This window comes from Athene noctua, chromosome 3, assembly GCF_965140245.1.
Source record: "Athene noctua chromosome 3, bAthNoc1.hap1.1, whole genome shotgun sequence".
In the NCBI taxonomy this organism is placed as follows: domain Eukaryota; kingdom Metazoa; phylum Chordata; class Aves; order Strigiformes; family Strigidae; genus Athene; species Athene noctua.
In genome coordinates this window covers 70,795,352-70,806,959 of record NC_134039.1, presented here as the reverse complement: position 1 = coordinate 70,806,959, position 11,608 = coordinate 70,795,352, and the positions used below count along the sequence as shown (strand labels likewise).

Below are 11,608 nucleotides of genomic sequence, written 5' to 3'. Positions count from 1 at the left end.
TCCCAAGATGGCGGCGCTCAGTCCCGTTCCTCTGGAAGGGAACGGGGGGAGTGAAGCCTGAGGGAGCGGATCGGGGCTGGGAGCCGCGTTGCGGGGAGGGGGATGAGGTGACGGCCGCCATGGCCAGCGACGCGGGCAGGAAGCAGTTCTGGAAGCGGAGCGGCGCGAAGGTGCCGGGCAGGTGAGAGGGGCCGCGGGAAGGTCGGGGCCCGCCGGCGGGGGCTCCCGCCGGGCCCGTCCCGCCGCTAGCTGGAGCGCAGGGCGGTGGGGCCACCTTCTAGCCACCAGCCCGGTGGTGCCGGGCCGCGGGGAGCCGTTCTGCCCCGCTCCGCCGCGCCCGTCCCGCTTCCTTGTCTGCCCAGCACCGCCTCCCTGCCGCCTCGGCCCCTGAGTTCAGCGGATCCTCGTCGAAGCTGGGCGCTCCGTAAGGAGCGTGTCCGGTCGGTCACTGCCCGTAGCCGGGAGGTTGGGGTAGGGCCTTTCCAGCCCTCCATCGCGTCTCTCTTGTTAGCTCAGTGTTCAGAGCGTTTCAGCGATGGGCTAGCAGATCGAAGACCACTGGCGGTCTCAGTAAGCGGTAGTCATAACTTTTACCAGAAAAGTTGTGAAATAACTCTCAACGTGCATTCCCAACTTGACGTCATAGTCAGAAGAGTTAACGTGATTTTGGGGATGTGTTCGCCGGAAACAAACACATTCTTTCATTCAGAAATTTTCAGGGAGACATTATTTAACAACATTCTTTGCTCCCATCACTAAACTGTTCTCACAGTAGAGTAATTCAGTTTTGTATGTTCTTTTTATAAGAACGATGTGTATTCTTGCTTCTCAGAGAATAGTAACCCTATACTTCATTCTCTTTACCTAAATTTAGCAAAATAATCTTGCACATCATTTAACTCTTTCATTCTCAGTTACCTATAAGCACTCACTGGTAGTGGTTTTATTTCTGTAGTTATAGACTAACTCTTTCAGTCCATCTGTTCTCATCTTATGAGAAGAATGAACTTCTTCTTTTGTAACTTTGCTGAGTCCTTTGTGGGTAAAGCACTTTTAACCCTCCTCGATTACACAAGGGCCTGTGAATAGCTGCAGTTAATTAATTTGTAGGCAGCTGGAGGTGTGTTGGAAAACAGGAACATTGAGAATGTGCTTTTGATTTTTTTTTTTTTTTTTTTTTAATGGCATGGAGAGGATAGTTGTTTGCTTTGTATTTGGGTGGTTTCCCATGATGGTCATTCATAGAGTGTCTGAAGGAAAAGGCAGATTGTCTGTATGCCAGAATGGAAAGTGACATCTCACTCTTATGAATGTGGAGCAGGGGAGCATGGAGGCTTGACCATGGAGCGTGTGGTGTATAGTTGTGTAGAAACACTGATGGTGTTTGTGGACAAACTTTGGACTGACAAACTGTGGACTGACCTTTTGATTTGCATGGAATCGCATAAAAATTGATAGAGTTTATAAGCCACCACTCGTAGTCATCTCTAGGGTTAATTTCACTACTGCTAGTACTGCCTCTGTAGTATAAGTCTAAGCCTTTGTTAGATTGCAGTCTTTTTGGCTTGGTTCTATCTCAGGTCTACTCAAGTCAAACATTTATATTTATGGTCTGGAGACTGCTTTTGAGTTGTCAGGAGGACATGTTTGTCTCCTTTTATGTGGTTTTTAGTGCAGGTTTAGATAGAGGTTACTGGTGTAAGTGATTTGCTCCTCTTGCAATCAGAGTTTTGTAGTAATCTCCATTATAAAGCCATTTGTAAATCTTGATGTGTTTTCTGTCGAGGTTTTTTACTTATGAAATAATATTATAGCTGAAACCTGGAAGTTAACTTTTAGTTCATAGAGAGTTTTATTATTCACACAGTAACATGCTGTTTTGTAATGTTAGAGTGAATAAATCTGTCTTCGTAAGCTTATTTATTTCAAAGCATTGTTTTTAATACTCTCATGGATTTTATTCTCGAACATGCCATCTTTTGCATTTTTCTTTAAATTTATCAGCCTTGTACTTTAGTAACAGTTAAGAATTGACTGGGTTTTTGAGTAACAAGGGTACATAGAAGATTAAATCTTTACAGATGTTTCTTTGAGAATTTTTATTTTTTTGCAAGAGGTAAATGAAGAAATGATAAATCAGAAAAGAGAATTTAAAAGCAGTGTATATTCTTATTGTTGAGATAACTTTTTTCCTGGTTTAATTCCTGATCAGAAGAATGTCAGTGTAAGTTAGCCTAGGCCTCAAAAAGAGCTCCTGTTTGGCAAATCTGTGATTTTTGTTAAGTTACTTTTTAGTAGACACTTCAATTTCAGCTTCATTATTTTTAGTGGTATGTGGGAATCTTTGAGATGGAAAACTGTTGGGATGCTTCAGTTATGTTTATTATTGACTATTTAATACCCAGAAGAACCCTGAATGTTTTATGATTTTTGTGATAGCTTTCTTTCTTTTCCTTTAGTATTCAACATGTATATGGAGCTCAGCATCCGCCTTTTGATCCATTATTGCATGGAACGTAAGTTAACCTCATATTTAAATATTCTAGGTGATTTGGATCTTCTCTGCCTTCTCTGTTCTTTTTCTTTCCTCTTGGCTATAAAGCTTATGGTTAATATTCCTTTTTCAGTTTTTGTCGTAATCTTTACTTCTCTATTCTAACTTCTCTTTTGTGACTTCCTGATGCTTATCATATTGGGAACAACAAATGACCTGTTCAGTTCTTAACTAATATAGATTTCCAGCTTTTATTATCTGTTTGCAGTGCTTTATACATTGAAAATCGTATGGTAAATATTAATCTTAATTAAGCAGATGAAGCTTACAGCTTGGGTGTAAACAGCTTTTCTGCATGCATCTTTATGTTAATGGGCTGGCTTTATTTATCTGTCTATAAGAGAAGAGTGTCAGGTTGTGGTGTACGTTATTTTGAGGCAAAGATTGGCATTTTACTTGTGAGTGTACAGTAGGTATGATAGATTTTACAGTGATTTAAAAGTTTATTGCCTTCGATCATGATTATTGGATATCAGAACACAATGTATGTGAAAATGGCAACATTATGTTAAACATAAGTAGTAACCAAATAAATTTTGTGCTGGTAACACACAACTATTGTGAGTGAATGATTTTTGTCTCCTTATGACTGAGGTGTTTAGCAAAATGCTACATTCTGACAGCTTCTGCTTTTTATATTTTATTGTTGTCTTTTTTTTTTAAGACAGTTTGTTTTAAGCTTTGTCAATTACAAAGTTGTTTCTGGTTTGTTGGTAGATTTCACAGCTCCTTCAAAACCAGCATTGCTGTTAAAATGCTAGTGTATGTGAAAATTTTGGGAAAACTATGAGCAATGAAATGAATAGCCCAAGGCAATAAGGGCAAAAAATATTAGAAGGAAAAATATTGGCTTGGAAGGAGGTCATACTCCTAGTGGATTTTTTTCAAGGGCTGTTTTGAAATGGCACAAGAAGTAAACGTGGTAGTTGATATTCAGATGATACAGTTGAAGGCAGTTGAAATTTGTGACCAGGCATGGGATGAATTGGTTCAAAATGTGGAGTTAAAAAGACCCAGTAAAAAAATTCTAAAAGCCTTTTGCTTGAAATGATGACAAAAGAGGAGAAAGACCTTGCTATTTTAGACAGTGATGACAAGTTGGGTGAAAGTGTTAAGTGTTGTAGCACCTGTTAGGAAAGATATTCCCTATAACAGAAACATTACTGACATTGTATGAAGGCTGTGTGAGAACGTTTTCTGATTTCCAATTCTGGCTGTCTTGTCTTAAAAGAAAAAAAGGTAAATTAGCACAGGTGGAAAGACAGGGATGGTCAGAAAGGGCAATTGAGTTGATGGCAGTAACTTTTTTTTCTTCTGAGAGCAGACTGGGAAAGTCTTTCAACTTCATGCCTTATTTAGCAGAAATCGGAAGGGAAATGTGGTTACTCTGCATTATTGTATGTGACAACAAGTGCCAAGCTAGGGAAGGATACTTGCTTCATCTCTCTTATGCTGTGTGTTGGCAGAGGGACAAAAGATCAGAGGCTGATCAGGGTACATTTAGACTAGTAACTAGAGGAAATATCCTGCCTATGGGAAGAGCAAAGTTCTGAAGCAAGTCTGTGCTGGCGTGCCTGAATGGGGAGGAATGATAGATTCAATGAGTTTTAAGGTGAGACTTGATTTGTTTATGACAGTGATTATATTACATGATTGCTTATGATGACTTAGGAGTATACTTGATGACTTGATTACTGCTCCTGTGTTGTTATGTAGCAATTGCATTGAAAGGCCTGAAATCTGTACAGAAGTTTATGAAGCAAGAGAAGTGCAATGTGGCCTGTCTATCTTGCAAACTATTCCAGTAGTATTCCTTTTATTTGACTCTGTTTTTTTTTGTTTTGGTTTTTTTGTGTTTTTTTTTTAAGACAAGGGAAGGAAGGATTTGTTCAGCCTCTGTTCAAGGCTAAGAAGACTCACTTTTTACCTGCTCTTGTTCTCAGATATATTCATCTGTATGTTATCATGGGTGGATGCAGCAGTACATGAGTTGAGGAATGTAAATATTTTCTACCTGTATAATGTCAAGCATGGAGTTTTGTTTTTTGGTCCCGTCCATAGTGTTTTGCTTACTCCATTACTGGTTCTTTAAATACTGTTTGTTTTTGAACAGCTTGATAAAACCAGGTTCAAAGCCACCTACAACTCCAGTGAAACTAAAGAAAGTCAGCACCTTCCAAGAATTTGAAAGTAACACAAGTGATGCTTGGGATCTTGGGGATGATGATGATGAACTCTTAGCAATAGCTGCTGAAAACTTAAATACAGAAGTGGTCATGGAAACAGCTCACAAAGTAATTCAGAATCACAGCAAGCTACAAGAACAGCATAAATTTCAGGAAGAACATCTACAGGAAGAAAAACAAGTAGAATCTGCAGAGCTGACTTCAATTGATAATAGGCTTGTTAAATCAGTCAGTGAAGGTCATACATCGAGTTCATCAGGTATGTTAAAAAATGAAAAAAATGTAGAAAATGAAATGAGGAGAGCTATAATATTTGTCCTTTAAGACATTAGCCGCTTCCCAACCTTTTCTTAATACCACAGGAAAAAGATACTGCATGCTATACTAAACTGTAAAGTATGTGTGTGAGAAATACATGGGTGAGGGAAGAATAATAAAACTTTTTTGTTTTCAGCCTTAATACATTCTCTATTTTGGGAAGAAGTTGCAATATTGAATGTATTTTAATGGCTAACTGCACCAAGATGTATGCAATTAATAATATTCCTACTATTGAGAAAAATTGTTACTAAAATGCTACCATATAAAGCGTATTGAAAAAACATGCCTGTGGACTGGAAAGTTCATTCTTGTGATTTGGTCTGTGTTTATACATAAAACTTTAAAGTAACCAACTGCAATTTTTTTTTTTTTTTTGAGAACATTGAGGGGGATGGAAACAGCTTTCAGTAGCACAGATTTTTAGAAATCAATTAGCCCCGCTGTTAGTATGATCTCTAATTGATGTGTTTTGAATTGTGGAACACTGCTTGGAAGAGAAATGCTCCTCCTGTTAAATACAAGTCATTTGAAGTCCAAACTCGTGCTATACTTGAGGTTACATTACTTCAAAACATAATTTAATTTTAAATTTATAAATCAAATGCAAGTTGTTGGTAGCCTTGTCACTAGCTGAGGCTGTTATGCTTCTTTTTCCCTTCAGATAATGCTAGTGAAAGTTCCTCCATGCAGAGATCACAGTCCCTGCCACAGACTTCCACACCTCCCTTGGTGAGTGGAATGGCAGACTGTAATACCTCAGTTACTCCTGCGTTAACTGAAAGAGAAGCATCCCGGTTAGACAAATTCAAGCAGCTATTGGCTGGCCCCAATACAGATCTTGGTGAGTATTTCTTATAGGAGTTTTGAATTACATCTACATTATCCTCCAACTATAAAATTTTCCTTTTTGAAATACTGTTCTGCCTGATGGTTTGGTTAGGATCTATTCCTTTCCATATTTAGAACTGATCTTGCAAAAGGGGGGCAGAATAAAATTGAATGCTTGTAGTATTCATGCTTGTAATATGCAATTTGTATACATCCAACTAATACATAGGGTATTAGATGGATTCTTGTTCTTTTCTTTCTCACATTATTTCTTCCTATGGGACTAACCTCTGGAGAAAAAACAAAATATAATTAGCTATGTTTAGTGTTAATGCCCGATAATGGAACAGCACGCAGTATAAGAATGATTCTCATGCTTAGAAATATGAATATGAAAAATGATGCGGTGTGTAAGTATTACTGCTTGTCTGCTCAGTGAGCATTCTTCATGTTCACAGACTGCTACAGTAGTTCTGTGTCTCATCTGTGAATGCTGACAACATGTTAATGTGAAAACAAATGTTTTGTCAGATAACTTGACTGTTCCCTTTGTGCACTGGATTTTAACTGCTGAATAGTAAATAGGAGTGCTGAGAGGGTATCACAGAATCAAATGGCTTTGTATCCCAAGTGAAAATCTGGAGCAAGCAGATATAGTACACTGCATTTGGAGAACTTTGCTGGTTACTTAGAAGTAGGAGTTTACATCAAAATAGTTAATAAAGAAAATTACTTTGAGTTAGACCATACTGGAAGATAATCTACTGGAAATTTTTATGGAAGGAAGTAGAAACTGCATGTTTGCAGTTCTTGAATTGATGCTTTCCTGCCCTGTAGTTGTTATGAGACTTTTTCAATATAATATAGTAAAAGTTTTAGCTTTTTTTTTTTTTTTAAATCTTTCTGTGATGTGTCTTACTGTGAGATTGATGCTAGCAAAGTAGAACTATGGAAACAGTACTAACAAAATGAGACTTAACACTTCAGTGAGGTATAGGACATTGTTGTAAAATGCAACCGTGAATAAACTGAGGTGTTAAAACAAATTACATATTTTTGTATAAGCTTGAAAATGATAATCAAATACCACTTTTTGTTCTTTTGATCTAACAGATGTTATGAGCTATGTGATTATGACTGATATGAAAACTCTTAAGAATGTTGTAATGGTAGAAATCCTTGTTATATAACATTACGAAGTCAAAGGGCAGACAAAGTTTAATTTAAACCTATCTATTTCACTTTTGCTGTCTAACTAGATGGAAATATTTTTCCAGTAAATTGAATTTAGTGGTTAAAATAAAATATTTTGGAAGAGAGTGAAAGAAAACTTCCACTTTTATTAGGAGTGCAGTCACCCTGACTGTGGTGAGAGTTAAGTTAATGTCCTTTAAAGAAACTGGGTTTGTTTTTCCCCTGTTTAACTTTCTAAATCTCACACAGAAATGTACATAGAAATATGAAATTTGAGTATGTTGCTCGATATTATAAAAATGTGAAAAATATCTAATAAGCTCTCAATATTCTTTCTTGTAGATAGCACTAAATAATGCCTTTTCTATGTCTGTTTATAGGAAGTTTGTTCTTTCTCTTGCTGTACAAACTGTAATGAGTACGAAATTTGAAGTTGTGTGAATTAGAATTTTAAGTCCAGATTTGATTTTTTAAAAAAAGTGTAAATATTTTGACTTCTGTGTCTGGGATAGATCCAGTAGCATTTCCTAATATATCTATAAATAATACATGATTTTTCTTGGTGAAAGAAATGAACTCTTTATTGATTACATGCAAACTCTTGATTATGAAGCTATTACTAGTAGATCATATGTGATGGTAGTGCTTGGACTGCATCACATGTATATATTAGGAAAAGTGTGTGTATGCATATATAAATATGCAAACATGTATATGACCATACTGTGGTGGTTTGGGGTGTGGTTTTTTTTCTTGGGAGTAATACTGAAAATGAACTAAGTTAGAACTAGGCAACAGGCTCCAAGTTAAGACTTGTAGTGAGTAATGAAGAAAAAGGTAGTTTTTCTGTTGCAGCTGGCTCATTATTTGTGTTTATGATGTGGTATATGTCGGTCTTTGTTTTTTAAGATCCACAGATAGTTGTGTTCTGTTTGTCAGGAACTGAAATAGTGAGTAGTTGTCTTGCAGACATTTTAGCAAGTATTTCTGTTAATTTCTGCATGTAGTAATGTTGGTTTTGCTTCGAAGTAGTAGTAGCAGAAGTGTTACTGTTGACTTTGTTTTCTTGATATAGTTTGCATATTGTTGAAAGACTATGTGACAAATCCTTTTAAAGAAATAAAAAAAAAATTAATCTGTGGAACTGAAACAATGTCATGCACATACTCAACTCCAGGCTTTTCTCTTATCATAATGTGAGAAATGAACATGGGCTAAGAACACAAAGTAATACAAATAACCTTGAAATCATTTCAGTCATGCTTGAATAATTATTATCCTGTAAAGACAGTGTAAAATGAAGTGTTAGTCTTGTAAGTCAACTAGACATTGTGAAAGAGCGTGTTCTTTCACAAGAAAACTCTCAAAAAGATGGATTATGCATATAAATTTCAAAGTGAAGATTGTTTTTGCCATTGAAGTCCACTAGTAGATTTTGGAGTTGGGTTTGATCCATAGGTTGGATATTGTGAAGTTATGGAAATAGGTAGGTTCTATCCACCACATCAGATTATATGCTGAGCAAAATAATATACGAGATATAGACTGCAATTGGGATATGAATCCACTGGTAAATATTACATAAATATATAATGACAGAGCCATTCTCAAAGTTTCTGTGTAAAGATTTGTCCAGCAGATGCTTACAAACAGAAACAGGTATTAGTGAGGCACAATCTGAGAACATGAACTAGGAAGTGAAGGAAAAAAATCCACTCCAGAATTCTCAGAATATAAAAGAATTTTTTTTTGTAGATTACTTAATACTTATATATATGAATAAAGAGCCTATTTCCATGGCTCAAACGTGCCCTTAACTCATTTTTAATATTCTGTAAATTGAACTAATAAACTCACTCTTATAATTTATAATTGCCCTTGTAGTTGTTCTGAGTCTTCCCTTAAGCCCTCCTAATATACTTCTTTGTCCTGCAGGTGTGTTTGTTACTTGCGTGATAAACAGATGCAGATAATATGTCTTAGGCCCATTTGGCACTTTTTATTTGACTATTGCTATGCTGTTATTTCCTCTAATATAAATGGGGAAGGTTTAATGTGAATTGGATATCAAGAGTAGTTAACTATATGGAAAAAGCTAGTTTCTATAGAAATGTTACTTCTGGCTATATGATTTGTGCTACAGGAGAGAGGTATTCAAGAGTCCTGGCAATATACCTTCCAGTAGTAATATAATGCAACTGATAGGGAGATAATCTCATAAAGTTAAAATCACAGAATGAAAGCTGCTAAATAAACTGAAGCACGTTAGGGCAAGAAGTGTGTACTGGTAGAAAGAGCCAGTTTTAAGAAGCAGTTTTGATTCTTAAGAGAGGAACTTGAGGACCGACCCCTGTCAATTAGATTGTATTGAGGTATACTGGGTGCAAATTCAGGGAGAGGGATAGGACTGGAAACAGCACTATAACTGCAGTGTAGGCTGTAAGGCCTATGTGTCTGCATAGTTTTCCACTCCTGGTACTGCATGCCAGGTTATTCAGAGAGAACAATTTGCACTAGTTGTTTTGTGCAATCAACCCTTGCTTATGCTTGCCTTGCAGTCAATTTGATGTAGATTTATTTTGTTTCAGGCCTTGTCTTTCCTTCTAATAGACCTTTGCATTACTGAATGAAGATGGGCTCTGTGTTTGCAGAATCTTTTGCAAACAATTGGTTGCTTTGAGAGGAGGGAGGGATGGGGCTTTAACAAAGAAGCCTAGGGGGAGTGTCTCTGAGAAGAAAATCCTCTTTCCTTGAACAGATCACTGCTTACATATTTAAGAGGGACTAGTAGTGCTATTGCTATCAGGTTTCCAATTTAAGTTTAATTCTATTAAATTTGCTAGACTTATGATTTTAAGTAGTCTTGTACAATGTGTTAGAGAGCTGTTTACTGTGCAAACACAGTGTAAGCAAACTATGTTGATAAAATCAGAATTATAACAACACACAAGTTATCTCATAACCATGGCATAGGAGATGTATGATGGATTTTGTAATATCAATTTAAAGAATAATCCATTAAAGCACTTCCTTAACTCCCTTTTTACCTTCAAATAAACTAATTTTCTTTTTTACACACATGTAGCTAATGAGTATGTAATCGGATGTCAGAGACATGTTTAAAACAACCAACTAACTGTAAGCTTGGTGTATTGTGTTCTCTTGATGTGATAAAGCTTCCGATGTTGTAATGCTGCTGTTATGCAACATAGCAAATGTATATCAAATTTTTCAAAGTCAAAACAACTCATTTCTTAAGATGTAAAGTTATTCTATGTGTTAAGATGACTTTTTCTTTATACTTAGTCACAACATATTCCAAGTTGAACAAAATAACAGGCACACCTTCCACTAGACCAGGTTGTTCAAAGCCCCATCCAGCCTGGCCTTGAACACTTCCAGGGAGGGGGCATCCACAACTTCTCTGGGCAACCTGTGCCAGTGCCTCACCACCTTCACGGTAAAGAATTTCTTCCTAATACCCAAACGAAATCTACCCTCTTTCAGTTTAAAACCATTACCCCTTGTCCTATCCCTGAACTACCTCATAAAGAGTCCCCCTCCCCATCCTTCCTGTAGACCTGCTTCAAGTACTGGAAGACTGCTATAAGGACTACCTGGAGCCTTCTCTTCTTTAGGCTGAACAACCCCAGCTCTCTCAGCTGGTCCTCATAGAGGAGGTGCTTCAGCATTAACCTTTGTGGTATGATCATCTTCATGGCCCTCCTCTGGACCTGCTCGAGCAGTTCCATGTCCTCCTTATGCTGGGAACCCCAGAGCTGAATGCAGTACTCCTGGTGGGGTCTTGAGGGGGAGAATCACCTCCCTTGACCTGCTGGCCACAATTCTTTTGATGCAGCCCTGAGTACTGTTGGCTTTCTGGGCTGCGAGCGCACACTGCTGGGTCATAGTTAGTTTTCCATCCACTAATATCCATAAGTGCTTCTTTGCAGGGCTGCTCTCAATCCACTCATCACCCAGACTGCATTTGTGCTTGGGATTGCTCTGACAATGTGCAGGACCTTGCACTTGACCTTGTTGAACTTCATGCGGTTTGCATGGGCCCACCTCTCCAGCCTGTCCAGGTCCCTCTGGATGGCACATCCCTTCCCTCCAGCGTGTCAGCTGCACCACACAGGTTGGTGTCATCGGCAAACTTGCTGAGGGTGCACTCAATCCCACTGTCCCTGTCATTGACAAAGATGTTAAACAGCGCCGGTCCCAGTACTGACCCCGTGAGGAATGTCACTCATCACTCGTCTCCACTTGGACATCGAGCCGTTGACCACAGCTCTTTGAGTGTGACCATCCAGCCAATTCCTTATCCACCGAGTGGTCCATCCATCAAATCCATGTCTCCGATTTAGAGACAAAGATGTCGTGCAGGACAGTGTCAGATGCTTTGCACAAGTCCAGGTAGATGGCATCAGTTGCTCTTCCCTTATCCCCCAGTGCTGTAACCCTGTTGTAGAAGGCCACCAGACTTGTCAGGCACAATTTGCCCGTAGTGAAGCCATGTTGGCTG

At 38.2% G+C, this 11,608-nt stretch overlaps 1 protein-coding gene across 5 annotated transcripts in view; it reads left to right on the top strand.

Annotated features, from left to right (window-relative positions):
- The first annotated feature begins 9 nt into the window (after positions 1-9).
- The window catches only part of TBC1D22A (TBC1 domain family member 22A), a 212,827-nt gene continuing 201,228 nt past the window's right edge, over positions 10-11,608 (top strand). For 2 of the 5 annotated variants that reach the window (XM_074903254.1, XM_074903256.1), the window contains exons 1-4: positions 10-181; positions 2,460-2,516; positions 4,668-4,999; positions 5,723-5,902. In XM_074903254.1, the coding sequence (XP_074759355.1) occupies positions 120-181; positions 2,460-2,516; positions 4,668-4,999; positions 5,723-5,902 (631 nt within the window). In that variant the 5' untranslated portion in view covers positions 10-119. Of the gene's footprint in view, positions 182-2,459; positions 2,517-4,667; positions 5,023-5,722; positions 5,903-11,608 lie in introns of all 5 variants that reach the window. The other 3 variants (XM_074903255.1, XM_074903257.1, XM_074903258.1) reach the window with 3 other exon arrangements.